Source organism: Erythranthe guttata, chromosome 3 (assembly GCF_056151865.1).
Source record: "Erythranthe guttata isolate IM_541 chromosome 3, IM_541, whole genome shotgun sequence".
NCBI lineage: Eukaryota > Viridiplantae > Streptophyta > Magnoliopsida > Lamiales > Phrymaceae > Erythranthe > Erythranthe guttata.
The window spans coordinates 10,569,906-10,592,046 of NC_142535.1; the positions used below are offsets into that span (position 1 = coordinate 10,569,906).

The window sequence follows — 22,141 nt, forward strand, 5'->3', positions numbered from 1 at the left end:
TCAAAACGATATTAGTAAAAAATGATCAATTTTCTACATCCAAAATTGGTAATTCATGCACGGGAATATTCATCGAGTATAGCATATACTACATACTGCAGTTTCGATGACATAAAAATTTTATTTTATTTTTGTGTTTATTTTTATATGATGTATAATCTGTAGACATCATATGTAAAGGATATTCGTTCAAACTTCAATTCGAATTTGTTACTTGAAATTTTCGATGTTAAAAGGCACGTAACGAATTTTCAGGTTCGTCCTTAGTTAATATGTCCATAGTCTGATACACTATAAATCTATTCAAATTACATCATGCTACAAAATCAAATACGCCCAAGTGTTATAATCCTCACACATCACATAGAATTTTAGCACTCACAATCAATCCACAAGATATACTTATTTCACTTGATTGCTTCATTTTTTTCAGACCACATATCGGTAAGTGACGTAACGGCCAGCAGTCTCACTTGGTCGGATAATTTTAACAACGTGCCCACGCTTCAGTCCGTAATATCTCGCAATCGGGTCCGTTATTTGAATACGAGGTAGCTGCCAACAAAAGCATCGACACAAATAAATATAAGCTAAATTACAGTCTATCGTGAAGATCATTTGACCAAAAGAACACGAAATTCCTATCTACTATAACTAGAGTGTGTAATGAATTGCTCGAGTTTTGATAATATTTATACGATCAGCAACAAATATCGTAAACCAACCTGCGTTTCTTTCACGGTGTATCGTTCAAGTAAAGTCTTCTTTTCTTCGGGGGTAAGCACTTGATGCTCGGGTACAAGAACATGCTCTTTTATGTTGATTAACATCTCTGCCTCCTGTAATTTCATAAACAGAGTTCCAACTTAAGAAACGACAATATTTAAAGGACCAATTTATAATTAAAAAAAAATCATCCACTCGAACTATAGTTTTATCTATTAAAATTATATATATTAGTTTCCGGAAAAGCAAGGAAAGAAGAGCCTTGAGACAATAACCTGGAAAACTTCCAAGTGAAATTTAGTGGATATTTCACTAATGCATGTTCGAGCAAACGGGGTTAAATTCTGCTGGACAATTAAAACTGCACGATGAACACCCTCTTCTTTCATGCGATTCGTATAAGTCTTCATTGTCTTAACACCAACCTTCGGTTCCTCGGGGAAGAAAATATATATCTGTTGATAAGCAAAACAAAACAAACAACTAGTGAATAAGTTGCATCGGAAAAAATATGCTCCCTTAAAGTTCCATCTTATTCGACATTTTCCAACAAATTAGATAAGTCAACGTTTGCTTGTGTTCTTCGTATATTATCCTTCATACAAAATCCTTTCCAAGCGAAATACAAGGAAATAACTTTGAAACATAGGCCAATAACATTGATTACGACACTAGATTCCGTCACGATTCTAACTTCATCGTAATTCAGAGGATAGATTTTTCAGCCTTAAAACTTTCCAACGTTTCTTAGGTACAGAAGGCCAATATAAAATGATATATGCTTGTGAAATCATGATTCACAAACCATTGCCGTTGATACAAAAAGATAATATATATTGTTGAATAAGAAATTCACAAATCAATGCACGCTCTTATCAATCACATTCTGCAGCTACAAATTGCAAAACGAAGTCCCGGAACCACTACTTTAGCAGTAAAAATTATTAAAAACGAAAGAGATTTTGATTTTGCAAACCTGGTCGGAGCTGTTGTTGCGCAAGCCTTTATTAATAACAAGATCTTCTCTCTTCATATTCTCACCGTATTTCTGAAGGAATTGATACTTTGTCATATCAATCTCGAAATCACCGACCATGTATCCTCTATCCTTGAGCATCTGCATCACATTCTTCCTAACTCTGACAAGCCGCGTTATTTCCTCGTCCGACAAAACCATCTTTGCACTGCCCTATCACACACTATTAATGAGAAAACAACGCAAGTAGATATTGCTTAAAGATTTCCTACTTCTAGTTATCATCTCGGACCATTTTCTACATATTATTCGATTTGAAGTAATGCCAGCATTATATTAAATGGGAACAGAGTGGTCGCTAAGCTAATTTTCGGAATTGTTACACAATTGTTTCGATTAACTACGGAAAGGCTTCACAAATAGATACAGACATGAACTAATCAAGAAAATAAGTGTAAATGATTTTGTCATTCAAACTTAAGCAAGAAACACGGAAAACAATGACGAAGACGACAACAAGAAAGATTGCAAGAAGAAGGAGAATAATAATTAATCTCATGAGATTATAAATAGAAGACCATCCCATTACAGTTTTGTTCATTACAACAATAAATTCTAACACAACTGAAACCAAAAATTTCATAAAAACACACCACCCCTATAGAAACAATTCATTAAAAGTATAAAATTCAATAACTGAAATTCACAGCGCTTTCATCTAATGAAGTAAACCATTTCCTTTTCCTCTTATTTTCCGCAGAAACTCAATTTTGAAAACACAGAAAAAACATGTGCTGAAATCAATCTAAGCGCGAAAAAATTGCAGCAGGGTTCTGAAAAAAACTTGCAGCTCCAGAAATTAATTTTCAGATACAAACTAGAAATCGAAACAGCGGCTGGATTCAACTAAAAAGGAAGAACGCAAAATAGGTTTGAATTGGGAGAAGAGAAAGAGAACGGAGACGAATCCATACCTAACTCGGACTAACTCGGGGGAGAGGTGAGTCGTCGAATTGAGAACCCAAGATTTGGGAATTTACAATTGAAGTTGCAAACAGCGGCTTCTATTACTATAACTAATCTTATTCGGCCACTTATTTAGTCTAAATCGACTGATTTGGGCCATTGTGTTATTACATCAACTAAAGCCCAAACTCACCAATTTCAAGAGAGGCAAATAAAAAAATAAAATAAAAAAAAAAGTAAAAAAGGAGAATCAATAAGAATTTTTTTTAAAGGGAATTTATAAGAAAATCAATAAATATGGATAGACTAATAGCAGAAAATATACAAATTATGTAGCGCAACGGACACATGAAAACTCTTTTTTTTTAAAAGATGGATACTGGACTGTGGAAAAAATGTGTTAAATATTAAAAATGTAGGGATACATTCATAACTTTTAAAATATATTACAATGTTTAACTTATATATTTATCGTCAATTACATATTTGTATTTACAAATTATATATAATTTACGAGTTTCAATCCGAATTATCATTCCATAAATTATATTCGGTGCATATAAGTTTATTTTAGTATGGAATTAGCATCTACCACTAGAAGTGAAACAACACTTCATCTCTCATACGCAATTACGAGTTTTTATTTAAAATGAGTTTTTGATTTTTTTGGTGGAAACGCGCTTCCATTTTTTTCATTATTACCAGAAACATCCCCAGATCTTTTAAATATTTACGGGAACAGCCCCAAAATGTTTCCAAGGGGTGTCACGAAGTTTCGGTTTCCGAAACGTGAAAACGCGTGTGGGTAGAAGTTTCCGTGCATCATTGGGCAAAGCAGAATAAAGAGAATCCAATCCTACCCCCACCAATAATTCTGATATTTCATCCAATCAGAACAAGAACTTGCATATATGACACAATTTTTTACAAAGAAAAATGCATCTACAGAAGTTACAACCTACCTATAATTAGTTTTACTCTATCAGAATCTTTACCTGTAACCCAAACAACTCTTTAGAATACAAATTCAGATAATTTAGTAAAATAATACAAAAAATAGCATCAAATCTGTACGAACCGAACCATCTTTGTGAGTTTGAAATAGAACTTGCTAAGAATTAGAAAATCGAGCCGCATTCACATTTACCGCAATCTGAGGAGAACCCGTTTGCTCAACTCCTATATAATCTTTTTATGCTTGAGCATCTTCGGTTCCACTAAAAATGCCGTAAATATCACTGCAAATGGCGACAGTGCTTGAAGACACGGCCAAAAGTAACATAATCCACGATACTATTCTGTCATTTTTTGTTCCGATTCCGCGAGTATCCCTGCATTTTACAAAAAAAATGGAAACATCAATATATTGCTTAATATAACTACGGTTCGTTTACTTTGTGATTTTAAGTTCAACACACTATTTCATCCAATCTAATGTTACATTTACTTCCTATGATCGAACATCTTTTTGTCAAACTTCATCTATCATATGCATAGTAAAACAACACATTACATTATATTAAACTATACTTGTATTTCTTAAACCGACTCAAAAGTCAATACGTATAAATAACAAAGTCGACTGACTACCTGAGGGCAATTGCAGCGGGGAAAATGAAACCGACAGAGACAGTTGCAGTGGCACCAGTAAATTGGAAAGCATCCCAAATACTCGGCACAAAATTTGCCCCCAAGAAAATAAAACCCATGAGAGATGATGTCACCCAAAAGAATCTCCGTTCGTCGTACACGATAGGAACGGAATACGGGAAAAGTATACCGTCCACATTGAGTCGGAGCGAGTAGAATACGATTGGAAATACGAGCATCAAATGGAGGGCGTAGCTCACTCTCACAATGTCGTTGAGCAAAGAGCTGTACGGGATTCCGAGATCTCCGTCGAAATTGGCAAGGACGTCGTCCATTGTTTTATTACCGAACAGGAGAAAACCGAAGAAGCTCGTTGCTATGTATACGGATGTGCATAGAGTGATTGATGTTCGGACTATTGACTTCATTTTGGATGGATCTTCTAGCTCGTTTTCGATTGGGTGAACTGTCATACGAGATAAACAAAGATAGAAAAGAAATGAGATACCGAATAAGTGTGACAATTCATCATACATAAGAATCTAATAAGCTAATTCTTAGGATCAATTAATCAGATGAATCTACATAGAACAGGATAATAGTCTTAGGCCTTGTTTGGTTGATAAGATAAGATTAGCCAAAATGAGATCAAATTATGAAAATCCAATTGTATTATTGCATTATGGGAGGTCCAATAAGTAACCACCCTAAAAGAAAAGATAGGACATGATAAAATAATATTTCCGGGTCGACCTGGAAAATTATTGGGTTTACCAAACATCAAACAAAGTCCAATTATTTGACTAATCACGGCTAATTCCCCAACCAAACGAGGCCTTAGAAGATCCTGATGGCATATATGAAGTCTTTAAGAAAGTACGAAGATGGAAATATGCAAAAGTATCATGATTATGTGGTTTTCAATTGCAAAGAATTTCAACGAGTTGAGAAAATGCACCCCTTACGAACAAATTTCTGTCAGGCAATATATACAGAGAGTGTTGCTATTTCCATCTGTATAAACTTTTTTTTCATCATTTTTCTTATTTCACGACCATCTTATAACTTAAATTATCAACTTAGGCCTCGTTTGGTTGCCAAGATAAGATTAGTCAAGATAAGATTAAATAATCTAATGAAACCCAATTGTCTTATTGGACCTTGGAAGGTCCAATAAAAAACATGCCTAGAAGGCAAGATAAGCCATGATAACATGATATTTGCGGGTCGACCCAACAAGTTATTGGGGATGCCAAACATCAAACAAAGTCCAATTATTTAATTAATAATGGCTAATCTCCCTAACCAAACGAGGCTGTACCACATTCAAGTTCCTATTATACCATCTAAATCAATCATAACATCACATCTTTCAATTTAAAAAAGCTCTCAAATCACACAATAAACGCACCAGGCGCCCAACTCTATTCCATTTTTTGTAGTATTCAATTGTTTGAAAATAGATAAGTTCAGATAATGCAAAGTTTGATCATTGCAGTCCGAAAATCGGAATTAAAATCGTTTGATTTTTCAGTCCGAAAATCGGAATTAAAATCGTTTGATTTTTCAGTCTGAAAATCGGAATTACTGCCGGATGGTTAAGGGGTTAATATGACATTTAATATAAGGTATGAGCATTCTTTTGAGGGACAATATATATTGAGGAGTCGAAGAAAAACTTACTATTGTGGTGACAAATATAGGCGGTGACGAGTATAGGAACAGTAGTGAAAAGTTTCCAGAAAGAAGCTTGATCGACAAGATTCGGCATCAATTGAGGCATTCCTATGCTTCCACTTATCATCTTCACAATAGCTATTCCTCCTATTATCACCACAAACACTACCGCCAATACCACAGACAAAGCCGACGTGTACCGCAATGAATCTGAAACCAAAAACAATTAAATGATTAACTCACGTTGTAACTAAAAGCACGCATCGAACAAGAGAGGTCGTTTTATATCTCTGGAAGAATCAACCGATAAAAACACAGATTCAAGAATCAAGTGAAATAGCATACAGTTTTCTCCAAGATAACAGCTAAATGGCAGGTTCTCTATAGCTTATTAACCCTAGTTATAGACGAATCTAATCTCGCAAAACATCATTATAAAGAAACTAAGACAGTCGCTTTTTGGAATAGATGGGATTTGTTTTAAACACACAAACGGCATACCCGCACATAAAACGAAGAGAGGATGGAATTATATTTGTTGAATTACTTTGCGTAATTTTCTTAAGGCCCCGTTTGGTTGCCAAGATAAGCCAAGATTAACTAAATAGTTGGACTTAATTTGATGTTTGGTATCCCCAATAAATTGCTAGGTCGACCCGCCAAAATTATGTAATCATGACTTATCTTGCCTTCTAGTGTGTTTTTTTGTTGGACATCGCAAGCTCCAATAAAATAATTGGGTTTCATTAGACTATTTAATCTTATCTTGGCTAATCTTATCTTGCCAACCAAACGGGGCCTTAGTTCTGAAAATTCATCAACACGCAAACTTCAAAATTTAACCTATAAGACTGAAACGAATCATAATCTTTGCTCTGCCCTTCTCCCCAAACATTACTTTCATGCTGCCATCATTGCAATAGTGTTACACTATCGGGTAATCTTTTTTTTGATGGTATGGACAATCAAATGACACAAAAAATTTCATTAGGGATGGTTTATTCGAATCATAGTCTACACACACGCACACATACACATATATACATATATACATATATATACGGGAAACTTAGAGATTGGGGTTCTGAATTAAAAAAAAAAAATCAGTGCCGGTTTCTCACCGACTCGCTTGAAAGAAATGAGTGGGGCGAATACGAAGATGGTAGTGAGGAGCAATATTGAAGAGCGCGTAGTCCACCAATGAAGACCGAACCATTCTTCCACTACACCCGTGTGGTGCACCCCTTGTGACCATGTCTCTGATAGCACATCACCTGCAAATTCCAATACATACATACATACATACATTATATTCTATATATATACCATCAAAATTCATCACATCTGGCTTTGCTTTACAAGAATTTAATGTCCAATTTTACATCCCCAATTGAATCGTCGGAAATGCTGAAATGAATTGAATTGAAAATTTATTGCCCTAAAAATTCATCTACCATAATCAAGCGGCAAAATTACCCATTACCCAGATGACCCACAGAAGGGATCTTGTACGAATGCATAATTAAATTATCAATAAACAGGAATAATTGACGAATTTTACCAATAATAATCATGTAAACCACAAGCATCCCGACGTTATTTATCACGATGCATATCTGCAGAAGATTCCGGCCGGCTCCGGAGAACGCATCGCCGGCCAGACCGGAGTAGGAGCTGGTCTTTGCAGCCCTGCTGAACCGGAGGATCATCTCTATTGATTTCTCCGTCAGCATTCCGGCCAGCAAGATCGTGATAAGCCCGGGAATCACGCCGAGTTGTTTGAGCGTGGTGGGGAGGGCCATGATTCCGGCACCGACGATGGTGGTGGAGAGGTTGAACACCGCGCCGGCGAACGATGCGCTGCCGAACTCGCCGCCGCCGTGGTCCTTGGGGAGCAGCGGGGCCGCCTTCTGGCTCCGCCTGTGTTTGCGGTCCGAGAAGGGCATTTTCGTAATTTTCGTATAGAGGGGGAGTGAGATTGGATTTTCCTAGAGAGAGAGGAGAACAAATTTGCCGTTTACCCGACAATTTTATTACACCGTGGCAGGCGATTTTACGCGGGAACTAAAGTAATGCTGCGATGTCTCATCCAATCACATGGGGGCCACGTAGGAAATGCGTGTCCACTATATACTGTGTGTACAAACGAAATTATGACTGCTACAATTTGATTCAAGGATTTTACTCCCAACGATATTTCAAGAATAAATATAGTAGTCACTATGTAACACAGTCGAGGCATCTCTGGTTTCTTGGAACCCATTGGATTGATGAATTTATCCGATCGAAGCTCAGATTAGGATTATTGGACCGAACTCATTGGATTGATGAATTTATCCGACCGGAGCTCAGCTCAGGATTATTGAACCGAAATCCCAGATTGATTCCTGGGCCCGGTCTACTGTCCTTGAAATGAACGATATTTCATCCGCACATTTGAGGTCCGATTTCACAATCTGTTTTTTTTTTTTCGAATTCATGTTCCATCTCAATTGACTAACTACCCTCTACAATTTCAAACAACTATACATAAACCTGGTATAAATATCGTTTTCACTCCCCCAATTTCTTCTTCGTGCCCTAGATTTCCTGAATAGAGGCATGTATACAAATATTCCCTTTTGCGTTTTTATTCTTCTATTTCGTCTTCTTCGATTTGGAAACTAACAACTGCATAATTTTGTGTTTGTATATTGTTGAAGATTCCAGTGGTAGCTCTGGAGCATTGCATCCGTCGACAGACATCTTGAAGGCTAAATTTTGAAGGTTTGGGTAGATTGTCGTCAATCAATTATTTCTTAAAACTCACCTTGCTTCGTTTGCTGAATACTTGCAATTTTTTGAAACACAAGTGGTAGAAGAATCCTAGTTACAGACACTTCGAGTGTTTGCTATTTTTCCAGATTTGGTCACGAATTTTTTCTCCCCACTTATTTTTTTTCTTCGTTTTGGTTCTTGTGTTTAGGGTGTTGTTCCTATTTGTCAAACAAGGGCACCAAATTTTCAGTATTCCTTATTTGGTTTTGGTCTCTACATTTTCAAGGTTAGTGTTTTCCTGCCCTGTTATTTGTTTTTTTTAAAATATGTTTTCTAATGCTTTGTGTTGTGTTTGTTTATGTGGACCCAATGATATTAATAGTTCACTTAGCTGTGAAACTATGCAAAAAATGTAAAAAATATTACATAACTGATCATATATATTTTTTGAGAATAAACACTGATTTGGAAAACATAAACGAGTGGTTCCAATTGTTGTGATGCTTCTTGTGATGCTTGTATATTTTTATTTCAAATTTTGTACTTCAATACAATTTTATGGTTTGTCAACAGTTCAGTTTGACTACATGAATGCCAATACGGAAGAAGAGGTTGTTGTAGTCGTGGGTTTTCAATTACTTGAGCAAATTAGAATGCTTATGGTCATGTTTACACAACTTGTGCGATTGATTAGACGTCGACAACTTAGGAATCGTAATGTTAGTTATCGTTGCTATAGTTTTGAAAAGTAAGATACCAGTTCAAATATAACATCTATCTTACCTTGTTGGTTAGAGTGATACTGTTTGCCGGCAAAATCTACGGATGAACCGACACATTTTATCGGTTGTGTTTTCTTCTTAAGAATGTTGGTGGTCTAGTTGCAACTAGAAATGTCTCCGTGGTTGAGCACGTTTCTTTGTTTTGACATGTTCTATCACACCACGAAAAAAATGTCATAATTTCAAATTATAGGAGGTTCGGTTACATAATTAGTATTCGTTTCTCTCGGATTTTGCACGCTCTATTAAAACTGCACAACGTTATGCTTGTTACACCTAAACCCGTTGACTCAAATTGCGATCACAGGCGTTGGAAATATTTTGAAGTAAAAAATTGAGAACGTAATAAATAAAAGTTTAACCAATCTTTAATAAATATTATCATTGTCTTAATTTTTTTATATTTGACAACGTCATAGGGTTGTTTAGGTGCATTAGATGGGTCATATACTCCTGAACGTGCAACACTAGTCGATAAGCCACATTATAGGAATCAAAAGGGTATGGTTTCGATTAACGTTAATTTTTGGCAGTGGGTGATGTGAACTTGAATTTTGTTTACTTATTGAGTGGTTGGGAGAGATCCGCCGCCGATAGTAGAATCTTACAGGACGCAGTCACTAAACCCAACGATTTTGTTCCAAATGGTACGAATTAACATTTCATAACATAATACGTTAATTCATAACAAAAAGAATTGCCACTACTTTAATGCAATTAATATTTACCTTTTCCAGGGCACTATTATTTGGTTGTTGATGGATACGCAAACGGGCCTGACTTTCTAGCACTATAGGAATACTAGATATCATCTCCATGATTTTGGCGTAGGTAGAAATGTGGTGCAAAAACACGAAGACTACTGTAATATAGAACATGCTAAAGCTCGTAATGCAATCGAGCGAGCATTTGGCATATTAAAATCTAGATGGGGAATACTAAGAAGCCCGTCGTACTATCCGATTAAAATTCAAAGTCGTATAATAATGGCTTGTCGACTTATACATAACTTCATTTGTACGACGAACGATCATGACCTCGATGAAGACGAAGTTCCCAAAGAAGTAAATACGCCGGTCGATCGCAAGCATTACGGTTTCATTGAAACTGTTGAGACATCAACATAATGCTCCTCTTGGAGAGATAGCCTAGCAATTAATATGTATAATGCGTGGTTGAGTAGAAGTCAAGCTTGATGTTTATTTATTTGAATTTTATAAGTGTGATTTCGAATATACTTTTTGTATTCCCTTTGTTGAAACATTCCTTTTAATTTGTGTCTGTCAAAGCATTGGTATTTTGTCAATTTCAATATGGGTATGTATTGCTTTCTACTGTACTGGTTACTTTAGTATTATGAATTGTGTGATGAATTTGCATGTTGATTTTATACTTACGTTTTCACTATATTGTATTGTGTGATGAATACATGTACATGTTTTGAGTTGGCCGTTTTTGCTACGAGTTAGTAAAAAAAAAACTATGTCGACTTCAATGTCTCACAAGTCCAATGGAAAACGTAAGACCTGGTCGATCATTACTCATCGTAGTAGGCCAGTTACCGAGGAACATGCTTTAGTAGCAGCCCTGAAAGAAATTGTTTCTCGGGGTTGGAAGTGTGACAATGGGTTCAAAACGGGTTATTTGGATGTACTTCAACAACATATGATGCACCACTTTCCAAACACTGATCTTAGAGCCACACCGCATATTATCTCCAAAATTCACGTGTGGAATAAGCATTATGGTTCATTGTCTACTATGTTAACACGTTCCGATTTTGGGTGGAACGAGAGGCCAACACAATCGATGTGGAACATGAATTGTGGGATGAATACATCAAGGTGAACAATTATCTTAACTCAAGTGATACTTTTAATCATACATATACTTATACATAAATTTAATTTTCAAATTACCAATATATTTCATCAATTGAACAAACTGATCCTAGTGCATGCGTTATGAGTTACAAATCATGGCTGCTATACAATGATTGGTCGGCAATATTTGAAAAAGATCGGGCTACCGGTGAGAACGCCGAGATACTACTTCAGGCTATCAACTATATATCAACCCAAGAGATCGGTGGAGGTGATGCTTCGAGGGGAGCTGAGCATTTTCCTTTCTTTATCGCTACAAATGACGAAGAAACGGAGTCCATGTCACATCAATGCAAGATGGTTTCACATCAACCTTCAATCCAGTGGGGGGGGGGGCGAAAACGTACAGGCACCAAAATCATTTGCTGAGACGAAGACTTTTCTTGGTGAGTTGGCCCAAAGAATTTGATTCGAACATGACACATCTATCACCCGCAAAAAGATCTTGGAGGCAGTTTCACCAGTGACCAATTTAACCGTTGAGGATAAAATCAATGTGGCTAAAGCCGTATGCAACAACCAGAAGGAGTTGGATATTTTCTTCGGGCTTCAAGATGCAGAGAAAATCGTAATGGTTCATATGATTCTCGAAAATCGTTATTAGTACCACGTTCTTGACGGACATAAACGAGATTTTCAAATGACTCAACTTTTTATGTCTGTCAAAAGAAGGCACTAATAGTTTATAACATTTTGAACTTTGGACTTATTAATTCGTAAGCATAAACTTTATTTCATAATATTTTGTTGTAACATTTGTTTCCAAACATTCCAAAATTAGGAAATAATGTTACATTGTCTACAACAATTAGTAATACATCTTCATTATGCCCATGTTTTGACATTTGGGTCCATACATCATCATCAGTTCTTCCAACTTCGGTTCGCCATACGGACGATAAGCCACCGCAAACTCATTCGCCATCAAGAAACAATATTAATTTAAATAATATTGTCTAATCAAATTTGAAAATTATTGAAGTTACCTTGATTATGTAGTTGCACACTTGGGGTTCTGCATACACAATATTTACTTCAAGACAATAGTCAATACCCGGCACGGTGAGTAGCCACTTGAAGGTATTGTAACGCGTCTCAAATTTTTCTAACTTTTGCGAGCACATGTGATAGCTGAACTCCAAACTAAATTCCTTCCTAATTGAGTTCCTGGCAATGAGAAGCGTAGAAAAGTTGGACTTGTCGAACACAAAATTACCAAATGTTGCTTGCTTTGCAAGATTGTCGATGAAACAATTTTTAACTCCTTCGTTCTAATCAAGCTCGTAAAAACAATCTAGTTGGGTAGGTATACTCGTTTCTACCTCTACCATTCTGATTGTAATATATTCTTCTCTTTTTATTGTTTTATTTTTATCCTGAGTTATCAAAACTAAGATATGCAGTGGTGCAATATTTATAGAAGGTCACAAAACTCTAATAATTTTGTTGAATTATCGGAGCATGATATATAAACTAAAGAGAAAATATAATTATTGACATTTGTAAGGAATATATTCTATGCAGAAGAATATTCAGACTTTATTTGCACATTGTATGTTAAAATCAAATGTCACATAATTAATAAGAAAAGAACATATATAATATCTAATAATTTAAAAGTTGTATAAAAGCTGCAAGCAGAAGACAAAATGAATGAACCACATACATTTGTAATGTTGATAAAAGAAAAAAACAATAATAATACAAAGTCTGAAAATAGGGGTGAATGTTGGATACATATTTTGGTTTCGATTTAATATGTTAATGATGTTTTAGTTGTAAATGTTGTGAGGAAGGTTGCCTGCACTTTTGTTGCCGTCTAAGACTGTCTCTTCCACTATATCTCCGTTCACCTAACTATAACTTTCGACAGCACCCTATCCATCGCCCGCAAATGCCACCACAAGAAAACCAACATCTCTCTGGTGCTTCATTCACAACACATGAGAATCCAAATTCCCATTAGATGGACACAAATCCGAAAAAAATTGAAGCAAAACTCGCCTCAATAATCCTCTGGCGACGGGCTTCAGAAATATTTAAATTGAGTTTTTTTAATTTTTATTTTTTGCCAACTTTTCTTTCAATGAGAAATCAAAATCGACGTCGTTACGACGTGGTACCGTTAGTGTAGTCGCACCGGTGCAGTGCTGACGGGGTGGAGGAGGTGGGGTAGGTGGGATTGGGGGATGGATGTGGTGGTGGTATGATGATAAACGTTTGGTAAATGTGGGCTACGGGAAGAAGATGGCTGCTGACAATTTTTCTTTTAATGTATATTATTTACACTTTTTATGTTTGTTAAATTGAAATATTATTAAAGAATTACTAGGGGCAGTTTTGTCTTTTCATTGAAGTCAACATTCAAATTTGATGAAAGTGGTTATGTGCTATATAAAACACATTATATGGGGTTATTTACTAATTATTTTAACGCAAGGTATTTTATGGCAATTCAAAATTACCCATGTGGTATGTGCTATTCACTAGGTGCACACGTGCGACAAAAGTGATGGTATGTGTAATTGGCGAAAAAGGTAACTAACTTATTAATTTTTAAGAGATATTATATAATATATATATTATAATATATATATATATATATATATATATATATATATATATATATATATATATATATATATATATATTTATATATAATATCTATTTACAACTTGTGGATAAAGACTCTACTAGATACGTGTCATATTTTCCATTGTTGCTAGCATGACAATGCTTGTACTAATTCATGTATAAATAGATGTTTGGGTTTTGAATAATAAAAATCATCAACTTTCTTTAGCATCTCTCAGAAGCTCACAATACTACTTAATATTAATATTATAATATATGTGTTCTTTACGGTTTGATATATATTAGTATTACGCACTACAGTTTACTTAATATATATATATATATATATATATATATATATATATATATATATATATATATATATATATTGTATTATATTTTATATTTTACAGCACGTTATCAGCACGAGCTTTTGCTCTACAAAATTATAGATTTGTAAGAATTTAATATCTTTTTGCTGTACTATTTTCAAATCCTTGATGTTACCGGCATTAACTTCTTATCCTGTTGCTTAGATATCAAATTACACCTTCAAGGGCTTGATCTTGTGAAAGCCTTAGATTGTGTAGATATTAAGGAGACTAATAGGAAAGATGAGGCAAATGCTACGATTTTTATCCACCATCATCTTTCCGATGATTTGAAAGACGAATATATACAATTAGAAAGGCCATCATAAATATGGCAAAAAAACTCAAAGAGAGATTTGATCACACAAAAACTGTGATTCTCCCACAGGCTCAATATAATTGGCAGCACCTAAGGTTGCAGGACTTCAAATCTGTTGCCGACTATAATTCGGCACTGTTTAAACTTGAGTCCCGATTAGCCTTGTGTGGAGTTAAAATATCTGAATATGATAAATTGGAAAAAAACTTTCTCCACTATGCATGCCTCGAACTTGGTGCTCCACCAGCAATATAGGCACCGCTAGTTTAAAACATATTCGGAGTTGATCTCTATAGTCCACACAATAGAAAAACCAAATGAATTGCTGTTGAAAATTCATAATTTGCGACCATGTGGGTCCCAAACAATGCCCGAAGCACATGCTAATCAAGATAGAAATATGGGCCGATTTAAAGGCCGTGGGCGTAGATTCGGGCGTGGTGCCCGCAGAGGCGGTGGTCATGGTCTCCTTCAAGATGCCCGAAATAATGACCGAGGTGGATATGAATATCCCCGTCGAAATAATAATACGGTCTGGCAGAGACAACCATTTCAGGAAAAACGCGATAAAGACACGATGTCCGCGGATAAAATTCTAGAAAATATGTGTATTAGGTGTGGAATGACTAGACACTGGGCCAAAGTTTGCAGATGCGCCCAACATATGGTAAATCTGTATCACGATCAAAAGGAAACAAAGGAAAAAATATCCAGGCACATGTCACTGAGGCAAAAATGCCACTTGGTGTTCTTGAAGCCAGCACATCTGGGAGCATGCTTGATCAAGATCCTGCTCAAGATAGAGCCTCTCTTGAGTTATCAGATTTCTTTACAGATCTTGATCTTGTGTAAATTGCCAAATGAGCATCTCTTTTGGGTTATTTTGTACTCACTATTATACTTTGTATATATCTCTCTTGGATGATGTAGTACCCTCGATTGAGTTATTTTGTCTTTTGATGTATCCATGTACATATCTTCATTGGAAGTTGTGTTCCCAAGGTTGAGTTGATATTTTGATAATGTATAAAACTATGAGTTTGTTATCATTTCACTTGCAAAAATACTACGATTCAATATTAATTTTAGTTTGTTTTATTCAGGTGTACATGGAAAACTTGGACAAAAGAGAAAATTGCCTAATTGATAGTGCAACTACACACTCAATATTCAATAATTAAATATATTTCTCGAGTGTGACATTGTGGAAGGCACAAATTAAAACCATAGCAGGTTCCGCGGAAATAATAGATGGCTCCGGGAACGCAACAATTGTGTTGCCTAATGGTATCACTTTGCATATTGAAAATGCATTGATATCGGGTAGATCAAATAAGAGAATCTACTGAGTTTTATAGATGTGAGACGTAATGGATATCATTTAGTGACACTGGTTGAATATACCGTGGAGTATCTGTGCATCACATCATATGTTATGGACAAAAGAATTGTTCATTAAAAACTCGAAGCGACAACTTTTGGAGTGTATTGTTTCCAAATTTGAGCTTTCGAATCCTATGCCACTATGCCATGGAAACTTATTAATCCCAATATACACGGATTATGGCATGGTCGAATGGGTCACCCAGGAACGACTATGATGCGTAGGATTGTACAACATACGAAAGGACATCCATTAAAAGATACAAAGATCTTAATGTACAATGAATATTTATGTGAATCATGTTCACAAGGAAAGCTAGCTCATTATAAAACCTTCCATTGAAAAGGTCGGTTATGAATCACCATCGTTTTCACAACGTATTCATGGTGATATTTGTGGACCAATATACCCTACAAGTGGGCCATTTAGATATTTTATGGTTTTAGTGGACGCATCTTGTAGATGGTCCCACGTATGCTTATTATCTTCTTGAAATGTTGCATTTGCGCGTTTGCTTGCACAAATTATTAAACTCCGAGCACATTTCCATGATTATCCCATTAAAAACATAAGAATGGATAATGCCAGAGAATTTACATCAAAAAGTTTTGATGAGTATTGTGAATCACTGGGAATAAATGTCGAGCACCCAGTAGCATACGTTCAAACTCAAAACGGACTGGCAGTATCTTTGATTAAACGCGTCCAAATAATTGCTCATACATTGCTGATGAGATCTAAACTGACTAGTGCAGCATGGAGCCATGCTGTATTGCATGCGTCAACGCTGATTAAATTGCGCCTCACTGCTTATCTTATGCATTCCCCAATGCAATTGGCATTAGGCTTTGAGCACGATATTTCTCACCTACGCACATTTGGTTACGCTGTGCAAGTGTCAATTCCTCCTCCTCAGAGGACTAAAATGGGTCCCCAACGCCGACTTGGCATATACGTTGGGTTTGATTCACCCTTCGATTATTAGATTCTTAGAGCCAATGACAGGTGATTTATTTACCGCTAGATTTGCGGATTTTCATTTTGATGAGACTGTATTTCCATCGATTGGTAAAGATAAAAATATCATTGATAATGATAAACAAAAATCAATCGAGAACCTCACTTGATGTGAGCAACATTTATTTCATCTACGTACATCTAAATGTGAAAATGAGATTCATAGAATCATTCATTTACAAAATATTGCCAATAGACTTCCTCATCCATTTAATGATGCCAGTAAAGTCACGAAGTCTTATGTTCTAGCTGTGAATGTGCCAGCTGGGATCGTTATTCCTGAAGAACATGCAAAAATGAATAATGATCCCCCACGACAAAAGCGGGGTAAACCTATTGGATCAAACGACGTTGTTCCTAGAAAAAGAAAGGGAAAAATCGATGAACCCTCGAACTAAGTGGTTCCTAGTGAGAATATTCTAGATAAATCTGTTGACCCGAATATCGAAAAAGCGATATCAAATCCTGGGAATACCGAGAGTCCCATAAGTTATTCTAATGAAATATGGGATAGAACTTAAATAATCATCGATAATATTTTTGTATTCTCGGTTGCACAAGAAATTCTGTATGATGATTATGGTAGTGAACCACGTTCCATAACGGAATGCCGCCAAATAAATGATTGGCTTAAATGGGAGGAAGCAATAAAATCTTAATTAGCTTCCCTAGAAAAACGAAAAGTATTCGAACAAATTGTTCAAACTCCAGATAATGTAAAGCCCGTTGGGTATAAATGGGTATTTGTCCGTAAGAGAAACGAGAGCAACGAAATTGTACGATGTAAAGCCCACCATGTTGCTCAAGGTTTCTCCCAACGGCCTGGGATTGATTATGATGAGACGTATTCAGCAGTGGTGGATACGATCACTTTCTGTTTTCTTATAAATATGGTCGTCCAAGAGGGATTGGACTTGCGTCTAACGAACGTTGTAATGGCTTATTTATATGGTTCACTAGATTCTGATATTTATATGAAAATTCACGATCGATTTAAAATGTCAAATTATGGCGCTCCTCGTGAGTTGCACTCAATTAAATTGCAAAGATCACTGTATGGTCTAAATCAATATGGTCGCATGTGGTATCATAGATTGAATGAACACCTTATTAGGAAAGTTTATAAAAATGATCATATTTTTCCATGCGTTTTTATTAAAAGCTCAGAAATCGGATTTGCTATCATTGCGGTTTATATAGATGACATGAACCTGATTGGAACTAGTGAAGAGTTAGCCAATGCAACTGAATATCTAAAGAAAGAGTTTGAGGTCAAGGACCTTGGAAAAATCAAACTTTGTCTTGGTATTGAGTTTGAGTATAAAAATAACGGCATACTTATACACCAATCTCCATATACTAAACGATTACTCAGAAAGTTTAATATGGAAAATTCTAATTCACTGAGCACCCCTATGGGTGTGCGCAACTTAGATCCTGAAAAGGATCCGTTCTGTTGGTGTTTGGGCCCAGATGGTTAATTTAAAACCAGGCCAAGCCCACTTCCGATGGCAGCCCACTCTAAAAAAGGAATCAGCCCACCACCACTTTGAGTACAGGTTTTATTATGACCGTTAGATTATCAATTCTAATCTCAGCCACACATTCCACCATATAAAACCCTCTCCTCTCTCTCATTCAGCAAAACCTTAAAATCTCTCCTCTTTCTCCGCCGCTTCTTATATCGGTGTTTTCTTCTAGTCCGTCTTTCATGGCGAATCTGATCCTCTCTGCGATTTATTCGCTCTTTGTTGCTCGTTTGAGGGTATATTTATTCTTCTGGCCCCAAAAGGTGAGGGATACGAAAAACCAATTAATTACTTTCATTCTTCCCGAAATTCTGCTGTGTTTGAGAATCTTTGGGCTGTGTGTGTAGAGTTGGATCGTGGGTTTTTCTGCTGATACCAATCTGTGTGAGTATCTGTTCGGATATTTGGGTTTTTCTGAGTGAGTGTTCGAGTGAGAACGGGTTTTGACAGAAGGTGGCTGTTCGTGGTGGTGTGGCTCGATTCTTGGAGTGCTGGAGGCACCTGGACATGGACTTGGACGAGAACATCTTTGAGGAATGAGCCGGAAAGAATCGTCATCTTCACTGATTCGCAAGTCGAATCAGTAGGGTTAGCATAAATATTAATTATAATATTCTGTAATTTCTATTTGTGTTTATTATTCTATTTCGTAGAAATATCTGTACTCCCTAACCTTGTTTCCCATAGGTGTTTAAATTTTTTATTGAATGATAATTATTCGGTCTGTAATAATTATTGAGTTCAACGGGTACCCAACAGTGGTATCAGAGCAATAATTTATTGTACCAGTTGAACTGGCGTACAAAACCCTACCATGGGTTTTGCTCAGGTATTGTATTCTAAACCCCCTATGGTTGGTTTTCGTTTTCTTGTTTGTTTGTTGGTTGCGATTCTGGATCTGTGTGTCCACCTTTATTAATTGTTGGATCTGTGTGTCCATTAATTGTTGGATGTGTGTGTCCTTTAAGTGCTGGATCTGTGTGTCCATTTATGTTAATTTAGCTGAATATGTGATTCAATCTGTGTGTGCTAAATTCACTTTTATTTATTCCTCTACTTATTTGAATTGTCTTAACGATACCAAATATAGATTTATTTTTCGATTTGGTTTAACCTCTTTCTCTCTACACAAAAACCCAGCTTGCGAGAACTGTTAGTGCTTCCTGACCTGGTTGGGATAGTTGAGGGAGGACTGCCAGGTCTTCGTTACTTGTTTTTCTTTAATTTTAGTATCGTTTATTTGCGCAACCGCAATTTTTTATCCTGCTGTGTGTTTTGAATAATGGCTTCTATGACTGCTTATTTTGTGGCTCCTTTTGATGGAAAAGGTGATTTTTCAATCTGGCAACAAAAAATGAAAAGTATTTTAATTCAACAAAAATGCTTCAAAGCTATTTCTTTAGAAGATGTTTTTATGGCTAATGTCAGACGTGAAGAATTTGATGAACTTGCTTATGCCTCTATTATTCTGAATTTGAGTGATTCTGTGACTAGAAAAGTAGGAAAGCATGATTCTGCTAGAAGTCTATGGGATAAGTTGTAGGAACTTTATACTGAAACTTCCTTGCCATCAAAAATGTTTTTGCTCGAAATTTTTTTCAGATTTAAACTTGACTTGAATAAAGAGATTGATGTCAACATCGATCAGTTTACAAAACTTGTTCAAGATATTAAATTGACTGGAGATAAAAATATTGATGATTATACTCCTATTGTTCTTTTAAATGCCATACCAGAGTCTTACAATGATTTAAAATCTGCCATTAAATATGGTAGGGATTCTGTGACTCTTGATGTTGTTATAAATTCTTTGAAAAGTAAGGAGTTGGATTTAAAAGTGAACAAGAGAAACAAATCTTTTGGTGAGGTGAACTTTGTGAAAGGAAAGCAACAAAATCGTTTTCAAAACAAAAACCCGGCTTTCAATCAAAATGGTCAAAGTTCTTCAAATTTTCAAAACAAGAAAAATGGCAAGTGGAAAGGAAAGTATAATGTGAAATCGAATACTCATAGGAAGTGCTATAATTGTGGCGACCCAAACCATTTTTCTAATGTGTTCCCTAAACCTAGGAGATATCAGAAAATTGCTAATGTCAATCAAGTTTCTGATAATATTGGTGATGTTTATGCTAAGTGGTATGCATGCTTCTGTGAATTCTGTGTTAGCCTCTCTTAGTGAGAATGAATGGCTTATTGATTCTACATGTTCATATCATATGACTCCACGTAGGAAAGTTTTTTCTGACTATGTGCAAATGAAAAACTGTGGTGTTACTTTAGCTGATGGCACTAGGATAGTTGTGAATGGTATTGGAACTGTATGCTTAAAATTTGTTACGGGCTATGTGTTAACCTTGAAAAACGTGATGCATGTTCCTACCTTAAGTCATAATTTGATCTCTTGTGTTGTTCTTGAAGATGATGGTTTTCGTGGGATTGGGGAGATGATTACATGAATATTATGAAGGGTAGCCGTTATTTGTTTAAGGCTTTGAGAATGGAAAATATGTATGTTTGTTCTGCTGAATCTTCTGCATCTGTGAATGTTGTCCAAAATGATTTATCTGAATTATGGCATAAACGGCTAGGTCATGAGTAATAAAGGGCTTAGTATATTGCATAAAAATCAGTATTTTGGAAATGATGAAGTGTCTTCTGTGACTCTATGTGATTCATGCATTCTAGGTAAACAAACGCATGTTCCTTTTCCTGAAAACCCTTCCCCTAATCCATCTAGATGCACGAAAATCCTAGAATATATTCATGCTGATGTGTGGGGTCCCGCCAGTGTTCCTACACATGGTGGAAACCGTTATTTTCTGTCTATTATTGATGATTATTCTCGTAAAGTGTTTGTTTTCCTGTTAAAGAAAAAATCGGATGTCTTTGATAAATTTAAAACCTGGAAAATATTGATTGAAAATCAAACCGGTAAACGGATAAAAACACTTAGGACAGATAACGGTACTGAGTTTTGCAACCTAGAATTCGATACTTTGTGTACTGAATCTGGAATTAAAAGGCATAAATCTGTTGTGCACACCCCACAACAAAATGGTGTGGCCGAACGAATGAACATAACCCTTCTCGAAAGAGTAAGGGCTATGTTAACTAGCTACGGACTGCCAAATTTGTTTTGGGGTGAAGCAATTTTGAGTGCTACTTATTTGATTAATCGTTCTCCATCTGTGCCATTAAATGGCGACATACCTGAATCTGTGTGGTGTGGTAAGAAAGTAGATTTGTCAAACTTGCATGTTTTTGGTTGCGCTGCTTTTATTCACCATAAAGGTGATAAACTTGAACCCCGTTCCATGAAATGTGTTTTCTTAGGTTACCCCGATGGGGTTAAGGGGTATAGGCTTTGGTTGAAAGGGGATTTTGGTTATAAAACCATAATTAGTAGGGATGTTATTTTTAATGAATATGAATTTCCTTGTCTTGCTGTCTCTAATGTGGTTATTCCTCAATCTACTCCAAATGAGGTGGAACAATTGCCTAATAAATGTGATGATGTGAGTGATTCTGAATTATCTGAAAATCTGCAAGATCAAACTGTTGAAAATGATTTGCCTAACGTTGATGATTTG

At 35.9% G+C, this 22,141-nt stretch overlaps 3 protein-coding genes across 6 annotated transcripts; 1 reads left to right on the forward strand and 2 right to left on the reverse strand.

The window, feature by feature from the left end:
• Positions 1-206: 206 nt before the first annotated feature.
• On the reverse strand, positions 207-2,808 carry LOC105961562 (DNA-directed RNA polymerases II and IV subunit 5A). 4 transcript variants are annotated; one of them, XM_012985789.2, is made up of 5 exons: positions 2,677-2,808; positions 1,703-1,910; positions 1,002-1,181; positions 726-839; positions 207-555 (listed from the first exon to the last, which is right to left on the reverse strand). In XM_012985789.2, exons 2-5 carry the CDS (start codon positions 1,901-1,903, stop codon positions 430-432), a joined length of 621 nt encoding a protein of 206 aa, XP_012841243.1. In that variant the 5' UTR covers positions 1,904-1,910; positions 2,677-2,808; the 3' UTR covers positions 207-429. The 4 variants fall into 4 exon arrangements, with proteins under 4 accessions (XP_012841243.1, XP_088671633.1, XP_012841244.1 ...); XM_088815507.1 differs by having other exon boundaries at positions 1,703-1,925; positions 2,677-2,802; XM_012985790.2 differs by having other exon boundaries at positions 1,703-1,915; positions 2,677-2,799.
• A 740-nt stretch (positions 2,809-3,548) lies between these two features.
• Positions 3,549-7,980, reverse strand: LOC105961561 (amino acid transporter AVT6A). Its single transcript, XM_012985788.2, has 5 exons — positions 7,497-7,980; positions 7,057-7,209; positions 5,942-6,145; positions 4,259-4,724; positions 3,549-3,999 (listed from the first exon to the last, which is right to left on the reverse strand). Exons 1-5 carry the CDS (start codon positions 7,879-7,881, stop codon positions 3,861-3,863), a joined length of 1,347 nt encoding a protein of 448 aa, XP_012841242.2. The 5' UTR covers positions 7,882-7,980; the 3' UTR covers positions 3,549-3,860.
• An 8,599-nt stretch (positions 7,981-16,579) lies between these two features.
• On the forward strand, positions 16,580-18,503 carry LOC148771757 (uncharacterized). Its single transcript, XM_088815213.1, has 4 exons — positions 16,580-16,965; positions 17,219-17,349; positions 17,734-17,866; positions 18,185-18,503. Exons 1-4 carry the CDS (start codon positions 16,580-16,582, stop codon positions 18,501-18,503), a joined length of 969 nt encoding a protein of 322 aa, XP_088671339.1.
• The last annotated feature ends 3,638 nt before the right edge of the window (positions 18,504-22,141 follow it).

Coding starts and splice junctions, on each gene's coding strand:
- LOC105961562 (XM_012985789.2), bottom strand. CDS start 1,903: ATGGTTTTGTCGGACGAGGAAATAACGCGGCTTGTCAGAGTTAGGAAG. Junction 1,182..1,702: donor GCAACAACAGCTCCGACCAG/GTTTGCAAAATC, acceptor GCTTATCAACAG/ATATATATTTTCTTCCCCGA. Junction 840..1,001: donor TTCACTTGGAAGTTTTCCAG/GTTATTGTCTCA, acceptor ATGAAATTACAG/GAGGCAGAGATGTTAATCAA.
- LOC105961561 (XM_012985788.2), bottom strand. CDS start 7,881: ATGCCCTTCTCGGACCGCAAACACAGGCGGAGCCAGAAGGCGGCCCCG. Junction 6,146..7,056: donor CATTTCTTTCAAGCGAGTCG/GTGAGAAACCGG, acceptor TTTTGGTTTCAG/ATTCATTGCGGTACACGTCG. Junction 4,725..5,941: donor CTATATTTGTCACCACAATA/GTAAGTTTTTCT, acceptor CTCGTATGACAG/TTCACCCAATCGAAAACGAG.
- LOC148771757 (XM_088815213.1), top strand. CDS start 16,580: ATGGATAATGCCAGAGAATTTACATCAAAAAGTTTTGATGAGTATTGT. Junction 16,966..17,218: donor CGACTTGGCATATACGTTGG/GTTTGATTCACC, acceptor TATTGCCAATAG/ACTTCCTCATCCATTTAATG. Junction 17,867..18,184: donor GGGATTGATTATGATGAGAC/GTATTCAGCAGT, acceptor TTTTATTAAAAG/CTCAGAAATCGGATTTGCTA.